At 41.5% G+C, this 25,673-nt stretch overlaps 1 protein-coding gene across 1 annotated transcript in view; it reads right to left on the bottom strand.

The window, feature by feature from the left end:
• TNC (tenascin C) overlaps positions 1-25,673 on the bottom strand; it is a 115,954-nt gene that overhangs the window by 28,399 nt on the left and 61,882 nt on the right. The window contains exons 13-16 of the mRNA XM_053695475.1: positions 16,810-16,932; positions 14,313-14,456; positions 13,621-13,740; positions 13,379-13,522 (exon numbers count right to left, since the gene is read on the bottom strand). Coding sequence (XP_053551450.1) covers positions 13,379-13,522; positions 13,621-13,740; positions 14,313-14,456; positions 16,810-16,932 — 531 coding nt within the window. The remainder of the gene's footprint in view (positions 1-13,378; positions 13,523-13,620; positions 13,741-14,312; positions 14,457-16,809; positions 16,933-25,673) is intronic.

Here is a 25,673-nt window from a genome sequence, read left to right on the forward strand (position 1 = left end):
AGGGAACATTTAGGTTTGAAGGGGAGGCCTGGGAGCAGCAGGACAAAGGGGGGAGGGGGCTATGGACACCAGGTCAGGGGCTGTGTGCCAGTAGGGTTGTATACACCCTGGTAACCCCCCCCCATCACTTAATATGTGCTTGTAGGATTATATACCCCCTGGTATTATATACCCCCCCCCCCATCCCCCCCCCCCCCCCCCCCCTCATGGATAAGTTTGCCTCAGGTTGTTGATATGCCGTCTCTCTTTTGTTGTGATAGTTCCAGCGGCTTCCACCCCACTTGCTATGCAGAGACAGGAGCTCGTCAGGAGTCGGGACAGGGACGGGGATTCCCTCATAATTGAGGACATCCCTAGTGATTTCGATGGGGATGAGCATCGGGAGGCAGACACACGGGAGCAGCATGCAGCTGGCCAGGTGGGGGAGCTTGATGCCTTGGCGCAGCTTCTAGCTTCTGTCTCTCCTCTGAGGAGCGGAGGGCAAGGGGAAATGGGGGGCGGTACTGCCAGGGGGGGGGTCGGGTAGGGGGGCGGGGCGGGACTGTGGATAATACTTTGGATGTTCAATTGCAGGTGGAGACGGCGCAAAGGAGGGATCGGTCCCGCAGTGGACGGCGGGAACCGACGCGGAGGCGGGGGTGGTCCCGCTCACCTCCCAGGAGCAGAGCTGTAGGTGAAAGAAGGTTGTCACCCACATGGGCTCGTCTGGACCGGAGGCCAGAAGGCAGGAGCGGGGACAGGCATCGCGATTCCAGGGTTAGAAGACGGACGCCTGAGAGGCGACGGGTCTCGCCGAGAGGTGTCGACAGGAGACAGAACAGAGCTGAGTCTGCAAGGGACACGGGAGCTGAGACGGCGCAAAGGACGGACACGGGGGCGCCAAGAGGTACCATTCCAGTTATTATTGCACCACAGGGGCCTGAGAATGTGTTGCAGTGTGAGTTGTTGAAAGGTTTAAAAGATTTGATTGCGAAGGTGGAAGGGCGGGGGGGCCCTGCTGGCGCGTGGGGCGGGGATGGTGCGGGGGCGGTTGCTGCGCCCGTACCCGTGGTGGCCACGGCCGGCCAGAATGAAACTACGTTGGGGGCCGTGCAAGGGCCGAGTGCTGCCGGTACCGCGAGCGTTCAGGCGCCGTCCGGGGGGTCGGAGGTCGTATCCTTCAAGGTATCGGACGAGGCGTTGCGTAGGCCATGTTTATGTTCCATTGGCCCCCTGGGGTTGCACTTGACTTCGGAGGTGAGGGAAAAAATATGGAAAAGGGAATTCCTTGAATTGTTCTCCCTCTTGCCCATTGATCAGTTTGTTGAACTGAAGGAGGACCCTAAAGGGGAACAAGGGAAGAAGGAGGAGGAGGAACGAAAGAAAAGGTATCGGAAAATTCCAAAAACCTTTTCCAATTGGTCCAGGGCATTTAATATCTTTGCAAGCGTGATGGCGCAAAGATTCCCGGAGCAAGGCTCCGCCTTGTTTTGTTATTACGACGAGATATCAGCGGCGCATCGTACGTACGGGGGGATGGGCTGGTGGAGGTATGATGAGCAATTCAGGCAGCGGATCGCCGTCCGACCGGACATGCGGTGGGACGATCGGGACATGGGGATATGGCTTGAGATAATGACGCCTTTGAGAGGAGCTCAGTCCTTTCGGGCTGGTGGGGGAGGGGTGGGCCATTCCACGGCATCCGGGAGCGGGGCGGCAGCGGCCCTTAGAAAGGGCCTCTGCTTCCAGTTCAACGATGGCCAGTGCCGCTTCGGAACAGCGTGCAAGTATAAGCACGAGTGCTCGGGATGTGGGGGAGTGCACTCCTACGCGAAGTGCTTTAAAAAGGGTAAAATCGGGGCCAGAACCGGAGAGGTGGTTGTACAGAGCCAGGACGCCGGTGGACATCAGAAAGATGGTCCCGTGGCTAGAACAGTACGCTAAAGTGCGGGGTAAGCGAGGGGATGCCGAGCTGCTCTTAACGGGCTTTAGCTCGGGGTTTTTTCATCCCCTTTCAGGAGCGGGAAGGTAATGATGGGGCGGGGAATTTGAGGTCCGCAAGGGAATTCCCAGAAATCATTCGGGAGAAATTGAATAAAGAGGTGAGGTTGGGGCGAATGGCTGGCCCCTTCGCGACCCATCCCTTGCGTAACCTAAGGCTGTCCCCGCTAGGGGTAGTGCCAAAAAAGGCACACGGGCAGTATCGCATGATACACCACCTGTCGTATCCGAAGGGCTCTTCGGTTAACGATGGGATTGACACGGAGGTATCGACTGTCAGGTACGCGTCATTTGATGACGCAGTAGCCTTGGTGCGGAGGGCGGGGGTGGGTGCCCTCCTGGCAAAAGTAGATGTCGAAGCCGCCTTTCGGCTGCTGCCGGTTCACCCGGCTTGTCACCACTTGTTGGGGTGTTCGTTCGAAGGGCAGTTCTTCGTGGATATGTGCTTGCCGATGGGCTGTTCCATATCGTGCTCCTACTTTGAGAAATTCAGCTCATTTGTGGAGTGGGTGGTTCGGCAAGTCACGGGCTTACAATCGATTGTCCATTATTTGGACGACTTCTTGTTCGTCGGCCCGGCGGGCAGTGCGGACTGCCGGGTATTGATGGATGCATTCCTGGCAGTGGCCAGGGAATTCGGGATCCCGGTGGCTCCTGAGAAGTCGGAAGGGCCTTGCGTGGCTTTAAGCTTCTTGGGGATTTGCATAAATTCAGAAACCATGGAATGCAGTCTTCCGGGGGACAAGGTGTCTGACCTTCGCAGAGTTCTGCAGCACTCCCTGGGGCGTCAGAAAATGACGCTCAGGGAGATGCAATCTTTGTTGGGCAAGCTGAACTTCGCTTGCCGGATCATCCCGGTTGGGAGGGTTTTTTGCCGTAGGCTCTCATTGGCGACGGTCGGTGTGAAAGAGCATTTCCACCACATTCGTGTGACGCAGAGCTTGAAGGCGGATATGTGCTTGTGGTTGAATTTCCTCGGGGACTTCAACGGGCGGTCCCTGATACAGAGAGATGGTTGGTCTGACCCCGACGTGCATCTGTTTACGGATGCGTTGGGAGCAATTGGTTTCGGTGCCTATTTGGGCGGCAGGTGGTGCGCCTGCCCATGGCCGAGTGAATGGGCGGCATCTGGTTTGACCAAGAACTTGGTGTTCTTGGAATTATTCCCGTTGTGGGTCGCCCTGATTATTTGGCCGGAATTCATGCGCGATAGGAAAGTGCTTTTTCATTCAGATAACATGGGAGTGGTGGCAGCGGTAAATTCGTTGACTGCATCTTCACCTCCGGTGGTGGTCCTCCTCCGTCTGTTTGTGTTGGAGTGCCTGAGATGTAATGTTTTGTTCAGGGCTGTACATGTGCCTGGTAAGACCAATGAAATAGCTGACTCGCTTTCCCGTTTTCAGTGGGACAGGTTCCGGGAGCTAGCTCCGCTGGCAGAGGACGTGGGATATCAGTGCCCAGGGGAGGTGTGGAAGGTGGACTTCGGGGTTTAATGAGGTTGGTACGTGGGGCTTTAGCCGAATCCACGTGGAAAGCATACTCACAGGTATGGAGAGAATGGTGTGAAGTAGTGAAGCGATTTGGGGGGGCCATGACGGCCCAAAGCTGGTTAGCAGTCCTGTTGGCGTGGATGGAGCAGTGGAGGAGACAAGGTGTGTCCAGGGCTATGGTGAAACGGAGGTTGGCCGCGCTGGCATTCCTATGCCAGTGCATGGGATGGGAAGACGTCACTAAGGCGTTCGCGGTGCGAATGGCGGCCAAGGGGTTATGTAGGGGTAGCAGGACTGGGGACTCAAGGAGGCCAGTAGTCTTTGCGTTATTACAAAAAGTGGTGGGGGCCCTGGACTCGATATGCCTGGATGGATACGAGTTGGCACTTTTTAGAGCGGCTTATGTGTTGGCCTTTTTCGCAGCGTTCCGAGTGTCGGAGATAGTAGGGGCGTCAAAAAGGGACGGGGGAGGTATTCAGCGGAGCGATGTGTGGATACAAGGACACAACCTGTCTATATGGTTGCGTCGTTCAAAGACGGATCAAACGGGTCGGGGAAGAGCGATTATGCTTCGGAATATTGGGGGGGCCTGCTGCCCAGTTGGGACTGTAACGGCCTTTTTAGCAATGCGGGCGGACGTTCCCGGCCCTTTGCTAATTCATAGGAATGGGGAATCTTTGTCGCGTTTCCAGTTTATTTCGGTATTTAGGAAAGCGCTGGGTGCATTGGGGCTCCCGCAGCTAGACTTCGGATCCCACTCGTTCCGAATTGGGGCTGCCACCGAGGCGAGAATGCTGGGTATGTCAGATACAAGGATCAGAAGGATTGGGAGGTGGGAATCAGATAGTTTTAGATCGTACATCCGTAGGGATTTGATAATGTAGTGTGCTCCCCCCCCTCCTTTTGTTTTTCCCATAGGTTGGTGCGGCAAGGAATGTTGGATCATTGGCCATTCCTATGTATACTGGGCCAGGAAAGCGGCTATGACCAGAGATGGGGGGAGCCAGCTAGGCTTCGATGAGGAGACCTTGCGGATACGGTGGTTCGGGTACCGGGGAATGAGATGGGATCAGGTTATAGTTAGAATTGTTGAGTTTGCCAGGTTATATGGCCCCCCGGGGATGGTGGTTTTGCATGCAGGAGGCAACGATTTGGGCTTCATCTCTCAAAAAGAATTGATAGAACGGGTCCGGAGGGACTTGCTACGTTTATTGGAGCTGTTTCCTGGGCTAAGGATAGTGTGGTCTGAGATTGTACCAAGATTGAGGTGGAGAGCGGCCTGGGATATGAGGCGATTAGAATTGTCCAGGAGGAAAGTTAATAGGATCCTGAGTAAATTTGTGGAGCGGAATGGGGGGGTGTCGGTACGACACGTTGAGTTTGAAGGAGGTTCTGGGGAATGTTTCTTTTTGAGAGATGGAGTCCATCTTAATGAGGTGGGGTTACACTTATTTAATTTTAATTTGAGAGAAGGGGTTGAAAAGGCCTTTGTGGGTGGCGGTGCCCGGCTGTGAGCCGGTCTTGTGGCGGTGGGGCTTGCCTTCAGTAGTGGTGAACTTGCTGGGGTACCTCCTGCCAGGCAGGGGTGGTGGATTTTGGTTCCGGAGGGGAACGTGGAGTGGAAAGACATTGGGTTACATGGCAAGCCCCGTGAGGGGTTTTTATAGTGAAGTTGTTTAGGTAGTATGTGTTTTATTTATCTACATGTTAAAAGATGTTTAATAAACAAGCTGCGGCCTTTTTACCCCAACAAGTGGAGTTTGTGTCTTTATTTTAGGATAACGTAGTCCCTAAATAAGGGGGTCAAGCCCGCCCTGGAGAAATGCCTATTTTGTAAGGGCATTTGACCCCAGAGCAGGGCGAGTGAGAACCAATGAGATGCTGGTGACGGGTGGGTCCTCAGGGGAGTCCTTAAGGACGGTGAGCAGGAAGTTCCCTCATTCTTCTATCCGGACCTGACGGTGAAAGAAGCTCCCTCCCTCCCTCCCTGGATTGACGATACGGAGGCGAATTCTTCATGTCGCAGCTTGGCGGTGGGGCTTGCCTTCAGTAGTGGTGAACTTGCTGGGGTACCTCCTGCCAGGCAGGGGTGGTGGATTTTGGTTCCGGAGGGGAACGTGGAGTGGAAAGACATTGGGTTACATGGCAAGCCCCGTGAGGGTTTTTTATAGTGAAGTTGTTTAGGTAGTATGTGTTTTATTTATCTACATGTTAAAAGATGTTTAATAAACAAGCTGCGGCCTTTTTACCCCAACAAGTGAGTTTGTGTCTTTATTTTAGGATAACGTAGTCCCTAAATAAGGGGGTCAATATATATATATATATGTGAGTGTGTGTGTGTATATATATGTGTGTGTATATATATGTGTGTGTGAGTGTGTATGTGTGTATATGTGTGTATGTATGTGTGTGTGTGTATATATGTGTGTGTGTGTATATATATGTGTCTGAGTGTATATATATGTGTGTGTGTGTGAGTGTGTGTGTATATATATATATATGTGTGTGTGTATATATATATATATATGTGAGAGTGTGTGTGTGTACCTGCACGGATGAGATCTGTAGCCTCTGTAATTGGCAGCAGTAAAAAAAAACAATTGCAGACTTGCTTATTTCCAGCTGTCAAACGGCAATTACTACTTTATTTTTTCTGTCTGACTGCTACCTTTAAATTTGTCTGTTATTATTGACACCTGGTTTGTTTAATCTCTGATTTTTCCATTTCTAACAGAAACGCCCTTAAGCTAAAACTAACATTATCTCAAGAGTTTTGGACATCACACAATGATATATATGATATTTTGTCTTTAATTGAGGAAAAAAAACTATTAAAATTTGAGTTAGTGTTTTGGGGTAGTTTTTTAAAGGGATACTAAACCCAATTATTTTCTTTCATGATTCAGATAGAGCATGCAATTTTAAGCAACTTTCTATTTTACTCCTATTATAATTTTTTATTTGTTTTCTTTATTTTAAAAAGCAGTAATGTAAGCTTAGGAGTCGGCCCATTTTTGGTTCAGAACCTGGGTAGCACTTGCTGATTGGTGGGAGGCTAAATCATGGTAGCAAAAGATCTACATCCAAAATAAAATAGTATAGTAACTATAGTAATAGTAAATTATGAACATTAATGGGAAATTGATAATGACTGCTTAATGTGTTTGAGTGCAGTTTTTTTTTTTTTTTTAACTTATCTATTAATATCCGTTAATGATATATTTGCAAATAACATTATATAATTTTGGTTAATATTATAATTAACATGTTTAACCCTCTAAATGCTTCACAGCAATTATAAAACTTAATTATGCTTACCAGATAATTTTCTTTTCTTCTGATGGGGAGAGGCCACAGCCGCATTCATTACTTTTGGGAAATACAGAACCTGGCCACCAGGAGGAGGCAAAGACACCCCAGCCAAAGGCTTAAATACCTCCCCCACTTCCCTCATCCCCCAGTCATTCTGCTGAGGGAACAAGGAACAGTAGGAGAAATATCAGGGTGAAAAAGGTGCCAGAAGAACAACATAAAATATAAGGCCGCCCCATAGAATAAAAACGGGCGGGGAGCTGTGGCCTCTCCCACATCAGAAGAAAATAAAATTATCTGGTAAGCATAATTTAAGTTTTTCTTCTTAAACGGGGAGAGGCCACAGCTGCATTCATTACTTTTGGGAAAACAATACCCAAGCTATAGAGCACACTGAATGCAAAACGGGAGGGGAAAAAGAGAGGTGGACCCTAATCTGAGGGCACCACAGCCTGTAAAATCTTTCTCCCGAAGGCCGTAATCCTCAGAGGAGGCTTATTTCCCACTGTCTCAATGTTAAACGGATGACACTCTTCAGCCAAAAAGATAAGGAAGTTTAAGAGGCCCTCTGACCCCCACGCTTCCTGGAAAAGAGAACAAACAGAGAAAGAAGTTTGTCTAAATTCCTTCGTCGCCTGAAGATAGGAATTCAAGGCACCAACCACATCCAGAATTACGTTGAAAACCTTCCTTCGACGAAGAAGGAGTAGGGCATAAGAAAGGAACCACAATCTCTTGACTGATGTTGCGAATTGACACAACCCTAGGATGAAAACCTAACTTGGTTCGTAGAACAGCCTTATCAGCATGGAAAACCAGATAAGGAGGGATGCATTGCAAATCACGCAGAAGCAATAGCCGTAGAAAAGGAACCTTCCAAGACAATAATTTAATGTCTACTTCATGCATAGGCTCAGACGGAACCCGTGCAAAACTTAAAGAACAAGATTTAAACTCCAAGGAAGAGCAATCGATCTAAACACAGGTCTGATCATAGCAGAGCCTTAATAAATGACTGCATATCAGGAAGCTCAGAGAACTACTTGTGCAGTAACACAGACAGGGCCGAAATTTGTCCACTCAGGGGACTTGCAGAAAAGCCCTTCTCCAGTTCATCCTGGAGAACAGAATAAATAGGTCCTCCACACCTTATGATAGATGCGACGAGCAACCAGCTGCGAGCTTGAATGAGAGTAAAAATAACACTCTCAGAAAGCCCTCTCTTGGCTAGGACTAAGCGTTCAATCTCCACGCAGTTAGAGAATCTAGACATAGATGAACAAAGAGACCTTGGTCAGCAGATCCCAGTGACAAGGTAACGGAGGAGATAAAGATATCCCCTCTAGTCCGTGAACCATATCCTTCGTGGCCAAGATGGAGCAATCAGTATCATTGATGCCTGCTTGATTCGAACCACTGCAATAGGAAGTAGTGATAACGTCCGGAAAAGATAAATTAGATTGAACCTCCAAGGCACTGCTAATGTATCTGTTAGCTCTGCCTGAGGATCCCTGTACCTCAACCCATATCTGGGTAGCTTGGTATTGAGACGTCATAAGATCCACTTCTTGCAAATCTCTGCAAACCCTCAGGATGGAGAGACCATTCCCCCAGATGAAAGTATTGTCTGCTGAGGAAATCCGCTTCCCAGTTGTCCACACCCTGAATGTGGATCGCTGACAGCAAACAAATGTGGGTCTCTGCCCACTCCAGAATCCGAGATACTTCCCTCATAGCTAGGAAGCTTCTCGTTCCCCCCCTGATGGTTGATGTAAGCCACCGAGGATATATTGTCTGATTGGAAACTGATAAGCTGGGACTAACCCAGCAGAGGCCAAGCCTTCAGAGCATTGTATATTGCCCGAAGATCCAAAATGCGATCGGGAAGAAGCTTTTCCATCTAAGTCCATAAGAACAGCTCCCCATCCTGACAGACTCGCAACCGTAGTCACAATCACCCAGGATGGTCTTGAGATGAGCAGCCCTTGGAACAAGTGATCCAGACATAAACACCAAGAGAGCAATTCTCTTGATCGGTTGTCCAGAGAAATCTGTTAAAACAGATCTGAATGATTGCCGTTCCACTACTTCAGCATGCACAGTTGCAACAGTATGAGGTGAAACCTGGCAAAGGAAATGATGTCCATGCTGGACACCTTGAGACCAATCACCTCCATACACCGAGCCACAGATGGCCTTAAGGAGGTATGGAGGGCAAGACATGTTGACAGTAGCTTGCAATGTATCTGGTCTGTTAGAAATATTCTCATGTCTATGGAGTCTATTATAGTACCCGAGAATTCTACCCTGGTACTTTATACAAGAGAACTCTCTCTAGATTTATCTTCCATCCATGGGATCGAAGAAGACAGAGGAGAGATTCCAAATGGTCCACACAAATTTCTTGGAGCCGCAGCTAGACCAAAAGGAAGATCAATAAACTGGAAGTGCTGGTCCAGGAATGCAAACCTTAGGAACTGGAAGTGGTCCTTGAGGATTGGTACATGAAGGGAGCATCCTTTAGATCTATTGTGGTCATGAACTGCCCTTCTCAAACGAGGGGAAGAATGGACCTATTGTCTCCCTCTTGAACGAGGGGACATTTAAAAACCTGTTTAAGCATTTTAGGTCCAAATCGGACGGAAAGTTCCCTCCTTCTTTGGGACCACAAAAAGGTTTGAATAGTATCCCAAACCTCTCACCGCAATAGGCACTGGGACAATAACTCCTAAGAGGACAGATCCCGTATGTACCCCAGAAAGGCTTCCCTCCGTTCTGGTCAGGAAGACAGGAGAGAGAGGAGGAAACTGCCCTTGAGTGGCTGAGACTTGAAACCTATCTTGTAACCCTGAGCTATGACCTCCAGGACCCATGGATCCTGCACATCCCTTAACCAAGTGACTGAGAAGAGCGACAGTCTGCCTGCCACCTACACGATCCAGAAGAGGACCGGGGACTGCCCATTCATGCCAACTTAGACTCGGCGGACTTCTTGATCTGCTTGGATTTATTCCAGGACTGAGCTGGCTTCCAAGAGCTCTTGGTTTGCTAAGGCTTAGCGGAGGACTGCTGAAATGGGCTTTATCAGAATGAAAAGAATGAAAATTGTCCCTTAGACTAGCTCATATTCTCTTGTGGTAGGAGGGCACCCTTGCCCCCTGTGACCATGGAGATAATTGAGTCCAGGCCTGGACCAAACATAATCTTTCCTTAAAGGGGAGGGAAAGAAGTCTAGACTTAGAAGTCATATCTGCAGACCATAACTTCAGTCAGAGCCCGACGGACCTGAACAGAAAAAGCTGAAGCCTTAGCATTCAGGTGAATAATCTGCCTAATAGCATCACAGATAAAAGAATTAGCAACCCTCAAGGCAGTAAATCTTTCCTGACTAACATCAAGGTGACCCTCCACCCGGATCAAATCCTATAAGGAGTCACACCAGAAGGTAGTTTCTCCAGCAACTGCGGCAACAGCCACCGCCGATTGAAGCAAGTATCGCGTATGTGGAAACATCCCTTCTTACAGAGTTTCCATCCTTTATCCATGGGCTCTTTAAACGAAGAGCAATCCTCAAGCGGGATAGTAATACGTTTAGCAAGGGTGAAGATAGCACCATCCCTTTTAGGGACGGAACCTCACAACTCCATTGAGAGTCCAGGAAAGGGAACAATTTGTTAAAGGGAGAAGAGGGGAACAAGGAAACCAATCCTGTCCCATACATTCTTAATAATGTTCGCCATCTAACAGGAGCAGGGAAGGATAAGGTATCACTCTGTCCTCAAACTCTATCCAATTTAAGAATCAAAGGTTCATCAGGCAATTTGGCCTCTGGAACCTCTGAATTCGCCAAAAACTTCCTTTAGAAGAAAGCGCAAATTCCTAAAACTAAAGTCTGGTTCGTCTGCAGCCGGAGGTTTAGAGGCAGCAGACTCTGACCCTGAATGTTCAAACTCTGAAGTCTCAGAAAGAACTTCATCCTTGGATAACCCTATCAGTTAAATCCAATAAATTATCTGATGTACTCTGGGAAGGAGTGTAATATGTAACCTTTCGCTTGTGCTCAACTGGGCGAGGTAAAGCATTAAAGGCCGCAGACAACGCCGACTGAACTGCGCAGTGTCTGGTGAAAAAAATGGCCCTCTCCAGATGGAGGATCAGCAATGCTATGGAAATCTGCATGTGTAGAGAGATAAGAATGCCACTGGACGACAACTCCTCAGAGGTGGACGGCTCAGTGGTATCAAACATGTTTGATATTATCACATTAGCAAGGCATATGGAACATAATTGACGGGCGGAACTAAGGCCTCCTCACAATATAAATAGGAATTACTCTTTAGGAATAGAGGGAGTGCCCTGTAAGTAACAGAATCCTTCATGGCTACTGCAATAACCGTAGAACTAGAGAGATAAAACATTTTTATTTTATTCAAAAAAACTGCACCTTTATATCCCAATGGCTGGGGCACTCACCACCTCCCATGACATAGATAGTACAAAGATTTAGGACTCCTCTCTGATAGACACCCGGTCAGGAAAGAGGGAAAGAATCATATGGTGCACAATGCAGAATCCTCCCTGCTATGAGAAAAAGTGTGCCAAGCTTGTAAGCTGCATGACTCTCAAAGTGAAAGTGAAACCTGTATATTCCATAACAGCCTTTGAGCACATAAGTACATCTCACACATAAAAGCAGCATAAAATCAAATAAACATATAAGATTATTACCCCCTGTTCAATAATCCCCCTAAGGAGATATTAACTCTTGATTCTATACAGATAAAAGGAGTCACACTGTGACCCTGTCTTTTTGCGTTATCATACATGTATAAAATATGAAACCATCTTACCAGAATCTACGCCGTGGAACAGTAACACGGCCCTTCTAATGTGACAGATAGTAGTATCGCTTCTGACATGGACTTGAGTGAAGAAAGCAGGCAGCGAAACTCGTCATCGCTGATTGCTTATGGAGCTGTTAATATGAGTCGGGATGGTTTCGCAGAAAGACTCTCCCTGCATCTCTGGAATCTAACTTTCACCCATGCTCTCACTGAGAGGCTGAAAGGACTTCTTAAAACTCCAGTCCCATCTCGAAAAGTACTACCCTCCATAAGAGGCTACTCCGAAATCTTCTGACACTTCTCTGCCAACCTCCTGTGACGAAATGCAAAGAATGACTGGGGAATGAGGGAAGTGGGGGAGGTATTTAAGCCTTTGGCTGGGATGTCTTTGCCTCCTCCTGGTGGCCAGGTTCAGTATTTCCCAAAAGTAATGAATGCAGCTGTGGCCTCTCCCCGTTTAAGAAGAAAATATTATTTATTTGTTTATTTATTATACACTGTCAAATGCTGTAGTGCTGGTACAAATTATACAATGACTCTAATTTGTAGAAAAAAGATAAAAACATAAATAGATCAAACAATAATTAATAAAGACCAAGGAAACCCCCTCCTCTGAAGAACTTACTTCTACAGGTTAAATAATAAACGAGTATATTTGTGTACAAGCTCATGGTTTAAAAGTATTATTTTAACTTTTAATTTATTAACATCTGAACCTGTTTAATCATCTAAGCACTTTACTGTAGTCATAAATATTTATTAATTAATTATACAGTTCCTCTAATTTGTAACAAAAATACAATACATAAATACAGTAGATCAAACAATTAAAGGGATATGAAACCCATCTTTTTTCATGATTCAGATAGAGCAGCAATTTTAAACAACTTTCTAATTTATTATCTATTATCAATTTTTCTTTGTCCCTTGGTATCTTCAATTTTTGTTCAGCACCCTGGGTAGCGCTTGCTGATTGGTGGCTACATTTAGATCAAACCAATCAAACAATAATTAATGAAGACCTCCTCTGAAGAACTTGAAATCTACATGCTAAATATTCATGTAAAACATTTTGATAAAAATATAAATTTATTAACACATAAACCTCAGTATGCACAAAAAGTTTAACTGATTAAAAAGACAAAAATATGTATGTTCTCAACAAGTCCAAGGTGTAGAAATATGAAAGATTAAAAAAAATAATCTCCCAATAAACTGTGAATTCTTATTGATTAGAATGCGAGCCTCTGTGAGTGTTACTCCAGAATTTGTATTGTTTTAAAAAGATAGATAATCTATTTATTACCCATTCCCCAGTTTTTAAACCAACACTGTTATATTAATATACTTTTTACCTCTGTGATTACCTTGTATCTAACCCTCTGCAGACTGCCCCCTTTATTTCAGTTATTTTGGCAGAATTGCATTTTAGCCAATCAGTGTTGACTCATAAATAACTCCACGGGAGTAAGCACAAAGTGATCAACACGGCAAACATGAACTAACACCCTCTAGCTGTGAAAAATGGCCAAAGGCACTCAGATAAGAGGCGGCCTTCAAGGGCTTAGAAATTAGCATATGAGCCTACCTAGTTTTAGCTTTCAACTAAGAAAACCAAGCGAACAAAACAAATTTGATGATAAAAGTAAATTGGAAAGTTGTTTAAAATTGCATGCCCTATCTGAATGATGAAACTTTAATTTTTGACTTGACTGTCCCTTAAAGTAGTAAACATTTGGAATTTTACTATACCTGTTGTGAATTTAGTAGAAATTTCAGCACTTCGAAGAGGTCCTTTAACAGCGTAAATGCTTAGCGTATATTCTGTGGCAGGCTGTAGACCAATAATATCACTCTCCACTGTGTTTCCAGAGACGGTCTGTGTCACTGCTGGAGCTAAATAGATACAATGAGAATGTTCTCAAAGGTGTCATGGGGAATTCTTATATTATATTATAATAGATTAAAGCTAGTCTAAAATCACTTTTACCTACCATTCTTTGCGGAGTATGTAAAAACATAATTGTCTACTGAGGCTAAAGATGGCCGCCACGTTGCCAGGGCTTCAGATTCTGTAACATTAATCACTCTTAGGCCTGAAGGACTGTCCAGTGCTATAAAGATTATAGAAGCATTAGTGGTTTACCGATGAAATTAACTTGTTAATTATGCAGATAACTTAATAACATAACAAAAATTAATACATTTTTATGAAAAGTAAATGCTAAAGCTAGGTAAAGAGACTTTATACTCAAAATAGAATTCCATATAAACGGCAAGATTACAAGTGGAGTGCTAAATAATTGCGCGCCCGCTAATGGGCAAATTCACCCGTTTATTGGTGCGCAATATGTAACCAGCCATTACAAGTGGCTGGTTATTGCTACCGCAAACTTGTGGTAGCAATTAGCACTCAGAAAATGAACCAGAGATACAATCTCTGGTTAATTTTCTAAAAGTGCCCCAAATGGCCTTCAAAACAGAGGGCATTATAGTTATTTATTAAAAAAAAATGTAGCATTTTGTTTTATAAAAAAAACAGCATTAGGCAGTTTTTGGGGTCTAAAGTTGGTGGGAGTGGTGACATTGTTGTTCCTTTATGAGGCTACAATTCCTTGAAGATTCTTTCATAAAATGCAGAGATAAGTCTGCATGCACAAAGTTTATGATCTGCAAGGTGCATTACCTGTGGTCAGAGTACCGGAGGCTGGCTCGCTCTGCTCGCTTCCTCTTATAGATACAACGCTGACAGCATATTCCACACCTGGATGGAGGTTTAATAAGGTGGTCTGAGTTTTACGCCCATCCACTTCCACAGTGTTGGAGGCACCTGATGAAACAAGATGTAAAGACAGTCTCTTCAGCTTTGTTAAAACTTTATTGGTCTTCATCTGTTTCTTCATTTTAACGAGAAGTTACATTTTCTATCATTCATATTAGTAAGTAGCAATTAAAGTTTTTATTAATAATATTAATGGGACAATAAATTCTACACGTTCATAAACCTAATGCTAAAAGTCACACTGTTTTGAATGAAAATAGTGCTTGAATGTACTTAAGGTTTTTTAAGTTCTTATGACACTGCATATATGACTGAAGTTCTTGAACTGTCTTATATATCATTGTTTCGCAACTGTGGTCCTCAATTACCCACAACAGGCCAGGATTTTAGTATAGCTGAACCAGTGCGCAGGTGAAATAATCAGCTGATGGGTGAGAGCAAGTTAGTAACCATGGTTACTGACCAGCTGATTACTTCATCTGTGCACTGGTTCAGCTATACTAAAAACCTGGCCTGTTGAGGGTACTTGAGGACTGCGGTTGAGAAACAATGTTATAGATCACTAATTCAGCCTTATCTAGATTTTGTTTGTACAGTTCCTTAGCGGTATCTCCGGAATTATTCATATAAATTAAAAAAAAAAACGCTCAAAGAAGCTACTGATGTGGTGAATGGTCTTCAAAATAAAACTTAAAAAGAAACAACAGAACAAGGGTTATGATCTCAGGATGGAGGGTTTATTAATTCAGGAGTAATTTGGGAGCACTTCTTTATTGATTTATGGACAAGCCCTTCCAGTAGAGGTGTTACAGAGCAAATTGGGCTCTTACACCATCCAGGCCTATAAGACCATGCTGCGCCTCCTCGCCACTCAAACCCTCAACCTATAAGACCATGTTTTGCCCTTAACCACTTAAAGCCTCACCCTATATGACCATGCTGTGCCCTCTCAACACACAAAGCCTCACCCTATAAGACCATGTTATGCTCACTCATCACCCAGACCCTCACCCTATACAGACCATGTTGTGCCCTTCAACACCCAAACTTCACTATATAAGACCATGCTGTGCCCTCTCACTACCCAAAACCTCACCCTATAGGACCATGCTGTGCCCTCTCACCACCCAAACTCTCAACCTATAAGACCATGCTGTGCCCTCTCACTACCCAAAACCTCACCCTATAAGACCATGCTGTGCCCTCTCACCACCCAAACTCTCAATCTATAAGACCATGTTGTGCCCTTAACCACTTAAAGCCTCACCCTATATGCCCATGCTGTGCCCTCTCAACACACAAAGCCTCACCCTATAAGACCATGTTATGCCCTCTCATCACCCAGACCCTCACCCTATACAGACCATGTTGTGCCCTTCAGCACCCAAAACTTCAACCTATAAGACCATGCTGTGCCCTCTCACTATCCAAAACCTCACCCTATAAAACCATGCTGTGCCCTCTCACCACCCAAACTTTCACCATATAAGACCATGCTGTTCCCTCTCGCCACCCAGACCCTCACTATATAAGACCATGCTGTTCCCTCTCGCCACCCAGACCCTCACTATAAACAGCCCTAAATGTGCTCTCACACCAAATGCACTCCATGAGCTACTGAAAAATTAGACTTTTTTATAAAGATTTCAATGTCTAAGAAGAAACAACAGAACAAGGTCTCAGGATGGAGGGTTTTTTAATTCAGGAGTAATTTAGGAGCAGTTCTTTATTGATTTATGGACAAGCCTTCCAGTAGAGGTGTTACAGACCAAATTGGGCTCTTACACCATCCAGGCCTATAAGACCATGCTGCACCTCCTCACCACTCAAACCCTCAACCTATAAGACCATGTTGTGCCCTCTCAACCACCCAGACCCTCACTATAAACAGCCCTAAATGGGCTCTCACACCAAATGCACTCCATGAGCTACTGAAAAATTAGACTTTTTTATAAAGATTTCAATGTCTAAGAAGAAACAACAGAACAAGGTCTCAGGATGGAGGGTTTTTTAATTCAGGAGTAATTTAGGAGCAGTTCTTTATTGATTTATGGACAAGCCTTCCAGTAGAGGTGTTACAGACCAAATTGGGCTCTTACACCATCCAGGCCTATAAGACCATGCTGCACCTCCTCACCACCCAAACTCTCACCATATAAGACCATGCTGTTCGCTCTTGCCACCCAAACCCTCACTATAAACAGCCCTAAATGTGCTCTCACACCAAACACACTCCATGAGCTACTGAAAAATTAGACTTTTTTATGATGATCTCAGTGTCTACTAAGACCTTACTAATAATAATTATAAATTATCAGATTGTAGCCATGTATTTAATAAAGATTTCTTATACACAATCACAATTGACCCACTGGGGATATACCTTGTGCACGTTCCTTACCTCCAGCAACAGGAACATATGTGACAAGATATTTGTTCACAGCAATCTTTGGAGATATCCAGGTGACCTTAGCAGAATTCTCAGTAATATCAGAGAAGGATAATCCTTTAGGAGATCCGAGAGCTGCAGGAATGAGTCAAAACATTTTAGAAATATTTACTTTGTACTTGCAATAAACTAAAGCTCCAAATTTCCATTTTTACAAATCTCCTCTCGGAGTATCACATACTTCTAGTGCAAATTTCAGTTGTTTATTTGAGGTGGCGCATTTAGAAACCAGTAATTTGATACAAATAACAAGAGATAAATAAAGTTACGAATAACATAGGTGGCAAGGAATTGTATGTAGATATCTGTATACTGTTTAATTTAAACATTAAAAAATGTCTTCCCTCTTTCAAATCCATCTGAATTCTAGTGAAAAGCAATGTATTATATCATATCGAATTTTGAATAATTTTGACATTTACATTTTTTGAAAGAGGGCAGGGGTTTTGAATTTAAAAAGTACAAATCTTATGAAAAACTATTAGAAATGTTTTTTTCTCATGGATAGGAATATCCCTGTTGAATTTGAAAAACCCTGCAAGAAGTACTCTCCATGGGAATTCTGACTGTCTGAATGTTGAGAATAAGAGTTAAATAAATTCAATTTCTTAAGTAATTGTTTGCATCAACGTTTCTCAAAAGCTTTTTAAATTCACTCTTTTTTTTTTTTTTTTTTTTTTTTTTTTTGCTAATGGGCATATTTCATCCTACTTTTCTTAAAGGGGCAGTAAACACCTGGTACTTGTCTTGCTATAGAATAACATCAGCCAAGTCTATACATTTTAACACTATTAAAGGGACACTGAACCCACATTTTTTTATTTTGAGATTCAGATAGAGCATGCAATTTTAAGCAACGTTCTAATTTACTCCTATTATCATTTTTTCTTCGTTCTCTTGCTTTCTTTATTTGAAAAGCTTTTTTTGGTTCAGACCTCTGGACAGCACTTTTGTTATTGGTGGATGAATTTATCCCCCAATCAGCAAGGACAACCCAGGTTGTTCACCAAAAATGGTCCGGCATCTAAACTTACATTCTTGCATTTCAAATAAAGATACGAAGAGAATGAAGATGATTTCAAAATAGGAGTAAATTAGAAAGTTGCTTAAAATTTCATGCTCTATCTGAATCGTGAAAGAAAAAATATTTGGGTTCAGTATATCCCTTTAATGTCTTGTTTGCTGCAATCGTTATTCCTATCCATACTCCACCTGCCACTTGACTTATTGGGAGAAGCCAATCTGGGATTGAGTTCGCAGACAACAAGGGTAGCCGTGGTCATTATGTTAACATACAGTGCATTGCTTTTCAGTTGTTATCTACTAAAGCCAATTAGGGACATATATGTAGCAGTGTTAACCTTGCGAAGTCAGCAGGGGGGGCAAAATACATAATGAAAGTATATTGCTAAGTTGTTTTACTACGCATAACTAAGCATTTTAAATTTTAATGTGTTTACTGTCCCTTTAATTTTATCCATGGAGGAAATAAATAAATAGATAAATACATAAATAGATAAATGTATAGATATATAAATACACACATAGATAGATAAATACATAAATAGATAAATAAATAGATAGGTAAATAAATACATGCATAGATAAATACATAAATAGATAAATGCATAGATAAATAAATAGATAGGTAAATAAATACATACATAGATAAATACATAAATAGATAAATAAATAGATAGGTAAATAAATACATACATAGATAAATAGATAAATAGATAAATAAATGATTAAATAAATAAATACTATTTATTCTTCTATCTATTATTTGCCTTTATGTGATTTTGACTTTTGACGTATCTTTTGTAATAAACAGAAGACAGGATATTTTTTTCCCGAAATAAATAGCCTACCCAAAAGACATCCATTAGTAATGGCGACAAAACCCAAACAACGCACATTAAAAGGGTTAGTGGAGCAGTGCCAGTGAGGCAGAAGAGCGAAGGCTAAAAGTGATTTGGAAAGAAGTAGTCAGCGGTAAAGAATACAAAGGAGATTTCAGGCTTTAAATCCTTCAGGAAGTGCCAGATGGAGAATAGAGAAAAAGGTTGGAAGAATATTCTTACTAATTGTAATGTTTCAAACAGCAATGCCAGCGTATCTCAAACGTTGAAGTAAGTGTAAATTGTTAGTTTAGGGTTTGATAAATTTAACTGAAATATTTAGTTGTTTATTTTCTGTTGAAGCCTGGGAGCTCAAAAAGAACACTAAAGAAATAGAGTGGTATTTTATTTAGTATAAGGCGCCAAGTGTCTCAGTAGGAGGGGGGCGCTACGTATCCTGCCAATCTGTAAAAGCATATTAAAGGGATATGAACGTTTGTTTATTTATGCTGAATGTGCATAATCAGTTATAATATTTTAAAAAGATTTAAAAACTTAAGTTTGGTGGCGGTGCTTGCAGGGCTTTGATATTGAAGAGCAATCCAGGGATATGCCCCTTGGAAAGCTTTGGGAATTTGCATCCCCGGTCTCCTTTGCTGTGGCCAATCAGAGGCTGCTCTAAGCTGAAATTTGAGACTTGTTGTAGTATTGTCCTATACCCATAGAGCAGAGAATCTCAGGATAGCTATACAATCCATTCCAGGTCTCCAGTAAATTCTAATTGTCATTTCTTAAAGGGACATTTAAAATCATGATGATGTGTTTAGAGTACTTTATCATTACACTGTTGGTTGCATATGACTATGTGTCCACAAAGGGGTTAAACACATAATTGAAAGCAGCAATGCACTACTGACAGCTAGGTGAACACATCTGGTAAGCCAAGGACAAGAGGCATATGTGTGTAGCCTCCAATCAGCATCTAGCTTCCAGTTGTATATTGTTGCTCCTCAGCCTACCTAGGTATGCTTTTCAACAAAGGATACCAAAAGAACAGGGAAACTTTGATAACAGAAGCAAATTTAATTAAAACTAAATGTTTTATCTTATTAATCAAAACTGAATTTTAACTCCCATGGCTCTTTAAATCTCTTTATAACAACTCTAACATATTTATTATTTTAATGTCCACCATTATCTTTAGTAAAATAGATATATAGGCCGAGAGAGACGTGTGTGTGTATATATATATATATATATATATATATATATAAAAATGTGTGTGTATATATATATATATATATATATATATATATACATATGTGTGTGTGTGTGTGTGTATATATGTCCTATATAATAAACGGCCAAGTATGTTTATCCGACGCAGTCATGCGCAGCAGAGACTGCACGAGACAAACAAACCTGGCCTAAGCCTTAACCCCTTAACCCCTTGTTAAGTCCGTAAAGACCTGGCCTCTCTCTGCAGCACTCTCGCTACTTTTATGAGTGGGGCAGTGCAGAAATAGTCTTGCAGAAGACACTGTATCAATCTCCGCATCAGGGAGCAGTGGTGCTGATCGTTGGTGGCGCGGGAAGGTTAGGAGGGAGGTGGGTTGGCGGCCCATCGCTGGAGGGGGGCGGTAACAGGTGGGACTGCTACACTACAAAAAAAAAATGTATGCTAAGAGCGGCAGGGAGGTGGAAGGAGGGACGGAGGAGGAGGTATAAGGAAGTACAGGGGGGATCTAGAGTGAAGGGGGAATAAAGACTAGGGAAAGGATCTTGGAGGGGGGCGTTTTGGCCCGTGTACACAGACTTTAACACTAGTGTATGTATATATATATATATATATATATATATATATATATAATACACAAATCAGCCAATTAGTTGTTTAGTACAAATGTATATGTAAGCTATTGTATAGTATTTGTCAGCTAGTGAGACAATCTTAATTTTCCCCATTACGTACAGAAAACAGATAGTTTGATAAACCTTTGAAATTAAGATCATTATTCTAGATAAAAAAAGAGGGCATGCTGTTAATAGATTGTGATCCTCTTGCAATGGTGAAAGTAGCCAAACAAACCTGTGGGAAGAAATGTCAAACAAACATACAAAAAAAATACAATGTGCATCAATTAGCTGAAAAGTGAAAAAGCTTTTAAATAGTTATTGAAAATGAACTTGATAGATGATAGATAGTGATGATACCTAAAGTGAAAAGCTTGTTAAAATTAAGTGCCTTATAAAAAAAATACAAAAAGTAGTGCATTATATTGTTCAATATATACATATACTATGATATGTATATATACACATTTATATATAAATGTATATATATATAAATGTTCATACACTGAAATAGTGAAGACAAGCATGCAATTATAGGCTTGATGCAAGAAGTGTTTTGAAGATAAGAAACTTGTGTCTCATCTTGTGCAGGACATTGATGAATATAGTCGTTGACGTAGTTAGCAGAAATAATTAAACATATAAAGACATGAAAGAGAAGACTTCCCCGTATAGACCTATGTGACGTTAGAAGATTTGGCTGTCAAACATTTCACTCACATATTTTAAGGATTAAGGTTTGAAAACAGATGCCAGAACTCTGAAGACTCATCCAGGTGTCCTATTAACAAGCCTTAACAGTTCTTTGCCTAACTAAATATCACAAAGGCTTGGAAATTAGCAGATCTATGCACTTAACACTTGCCACACACCGTGTTTTACCCCACTGCATCAAAGCAGTTAATGAGGCAAATATCTTTCCTGGGAAAATACAAAGCAGCACTAGCTGTATTTATTTAGTCATGATAGTGATGTGTATTTCTAATTTTTCAAACGTCTATTAATATATTTTTTATTTATAATAGTTTTGCTTATCTATATTTTACCTATATATATTTATTAATTTATGGATGTAACTAATCTCTCTTTTTTAAAACCATTTATTAACATATATTATTATTTATTATAGAATCGCTAATCTATCATTTCTTTTAACCATTTTCATTATATTTTTTAATTTATGATAGTGTTTTATCTCTTTATTTTTTATATAAGTTTTTCATCTTTCATCTTCTAACCATCTATTATTATATTTGCATTTTTTTATTTATTTATGATAGTGTTGCTTTATACTTTTTTAACCAAATTTTTTGTTAAAAAGTTGGGGCGTATGCTTAGGAGTAGGGATGGGCGAATGTTTCTAAAAATTCGAAATTTAAAACGCATTTTGATACATGCATTTGTTCGAATCGAATTTCGAATGTTTATATAACATTCTAACATTCTATTTTCGAATTTTCGTTTTGGAATTTTTCAATAAAATTCGAAAATATTCGTTTGAATAATAGAATGTTTAGCTATGTATTCATTCAATTTCGAAATGTAATATGTGACATTCAAATTTGAAATAGTATTTCTAGTCTAATACTGTGTTTTAAATGTGATATTCGATTCGAATGTGACATTCGAAATAGTGTTTTTAGTCTACAATTGTGTTTTATAAATGTAATCGAATTTGAATGTGATATTCGAATGTAACATTCGAATTCGAATGTGACTTTCGAATTCGAATGTGACATTCGAAAACTGTAAAAAACATTCGAAAATCGAATTTTTAAGAATATTCGATCTTATCAACATTCTATTATGTAAATCGAATTTCTACAATGACATTCGTTCTAACATTCGAATTCGGATATAAACACATTCGCCCATCCCTACTTAGGAGCCTGACCAATTCTAGAGAACTACATAACAGCAATTTTGTTATCCATTTGCAAGAACACTAGAAGGCAGCAGTATTTCCTGTCATGTAGTGCACCAGATGGCTACCTAGGTAGCTCTTTAACAAAGAATATCATGGGAACAAAGCAAATTTGAAAATAGAAGAAAATTGGAGCATTGTTTACAATTGTATTCTTTATTAAAATCATCAAATGGATATGAAGCCCAAAATGTTTATTTCATGATTCAGATAGACCATGAGATTTTAACCCTTTGAGTGCTAAGCACTTTCCCACCTGGGTGCTAAGTTTTTTGTAATTTTTTTTATTTTTTTAACAAATTTTTTTAAACTTTTTTTTTTCAGATCCCCAAGACTTACACTGTTGGAAAGGTTAGGTGATTGCCTTTCCAACGGTGGGTCTTGGGGGTCTGTAGCTGCTTAGATGCCTGAGATAGAGGCTTCTAAGCAGCATGCCCCCTGCTCCTATACTTAACATTGTTAAGTATAAATAAAGTTGCTCAGTGACGTCATCAGGTTATTGCGCGTGATGTCACTGCGCATCTCGTGAAGCCCCGGCGATGCCTGTCACTATGCAGGCCCAATCGCCAGGGTAGGAGCGGATGGGAGCCCCCAGATCTCCCTCAAGGTGGGAGAGTGCTAGTGACGGCTCTGAGCCGTCGTTAGCACCAGAGTGGGAAATTCTGTGACGGCTCAGAGCCGTCATTAGCACTCAACTTTCTAATTTACTTCTATCTGACTCATGACAGAAAACAATTTGGTTTCATATCCCTTTAATGGTTCTTATACAATTTTAAAAAACTTTTCCAATTTACTTCTTTTGTCAAATTTACTCATTCTCTTATTATCTTTTGTTAAAGAGTAAACCTTGGAAAGATTAGGTGCAGCAATGCACTACTGCGAGTTAGCTAAACACATCTGGTGAGCTAATGACAAGAGGCATATAGGTGCAGCCACCAATTGACAGCAAGCTCCTAGTCAGGCCATCAGTATAAGTGCACATTATTGGCCATCAGTATAAGTGCATATTATTGGCCATCAGTATAAGTGCACATTATTGGCCATTAGTATAAGTGCATATTATTGGCCATCAGTATAAGCACATATTATTGGCCATCAGTATAAGTGCACATTATTGGCCATCAGTATAAGTGCACATTATTGGCCATCAGTATAAGTGCACATTATTGGCCATCAGTATAAGTGCACATTATTGGCCATCAGTATAAGTGCACATTATTGGCCATCAGTATAAGGGCATATTATTGGCTATCAGTATAAGTGCACATTATTGGCCATCAGTATAAGGGCATATTATTGGCTATCAGTATAAGTGCACATTATTGGCCATCAGTATAAGGGCATATTATTGGCTATCAGTATAAGTGCACATTATTGGCCATCAGTTAAAATGCACATTATTGGCCATCAGTATAAGTGCACATTATTGGCCATCAGTATAAGTGCACATTATTGGCCATCAGTTAAAATGCACATTATTGGCCATCAGTATAAGTGCATATTATTGGCCATCAGTATAAGTGCACATTATTGGCCATCAGTTAAAATGCACATTATTGGCCATTAGTATAAGTGCACATTATTGGCCATCAGTATAAGTGCACATTATTGGCCATCAGTATAAGTGCTTATTATTGGCCATCAGTATAAGTGCATATTATTGGCCATCAGTATTAGTGCACATTATTGGCCATCAGTATAAGTGCAAATTATTGGCCATCAGTATTAGTGCACATTATTGGCCATCAGTATAAGTGCACATTATTGGCCATCAGTATAAGTGCACATTATTGGCTATCAGTATAAGTGCATATTATTGGCCATCAGTATAAGTGCACATTATTGGCCATCAGTATAAGTGCACATTATTGGCCATCAGTATAAGTGCACATTATTGGCTATCAGTATAAGTGCATATTATTGGCCATCAGTATAAGTGCACATTATTGGCCATAAGTATAAGTGCACATTATTGGCCATCGGTATAAGTGCACATTATTGGCCATCAGTATAAATTTATATTATTGGCCATCAGTATAAGTGCACATTATTGACCATCAGTTAAAATGCACATTATTGGCCATCAGTATAAGTGCATATTATTGGACGTCAGTATAAGTGCACATTATTGGCCATCAGTATAAGTGCATATTATTGGCTATCAGTATAAGTGCACATTATTGGCCATCAGTATTAGTGCACATTATTGGCTATCAGTCAGTATAAGTGCATATTATTGGCCATCAGTATAAGTGCAAATTATTGGCCATCAGTATTAGTGCACATTATTGGCCATCAGTATAAGTGCACATTATTGGCCATCAGTATAAGTGCACATTATTGGCCATCAATATAAGTGCACATTATTTGCCATCGGTATAAGTGCACATTATTGGCCATCGGTATAAGTGCACATTATTGGCCATCAGTATAAGTTTATATTATTGGCCATCAGTATATGTGCACATTATTGGCCATCAGTATAAGTGCACATTATTGGCCATCAGTTAAAATGCACATTATTGGCCATCAGTATAAGTGCACATTATTGGCCATCAGTATAAGTGCATATTATTGGCCATCAGTATAAGTGCACATTATTGGCCATCAGTATAAGTGCACATTATTGGCCATCAGTATAAGTGCATATTATTGGCCATCAGTTAAAATGCACATTAATGGCCATCAGTATAAGTGCATATTATTGGCCATCAGTATAAGTGCATATTATTGGCCATCAGTATAAGTGCTTATTATTGGCCATCAGTATTAGTGCACATTATTGGCCATCAGTATAAGTGCATATTATTGGCCATCAGTATAAGTGCACATTATTGGCCATCAGTATAAGTGCATATTATTGGCTATCAGTATAAGTGCACATTATTGGCCATCAGTATAAGTGCACATTATTGGCCATCAGTATAAGTGCATATTATTGGCCATCAGTATAAGTGCACATTATTGGCCATCAGTATAAGTGCATATTATTGGCTATCAGTATAAATGCACATTATTGGACATCAATATAAATGCATATTTTTGGCCATTAGTATAAGTGCATATTTTTGGCCATTAGTATAAGTGCACATTATTGGCCATCAGTATAAGTGCACATTATTGGCTATCAGTATAAATGCACATTATTGGACATCAATATAAATGCATATTTTTGGCCATTAGTATAAGTGCATATT

Source organism: Bombina bombina, chromosome 12 (assembly GCF_027579735.1).
Source record: "Bombina bombina isolate aBomBom1 chromosome 12, aBomBom1.pri, whole genome shotgun sequence".
Classification (NCBI taxonomy): domain Eukaryota; kingdom Metazoa; phylum Chordata; class Amphibia; order Anura; family Bombinatoridae; genus Bombina; species Bombina bombina.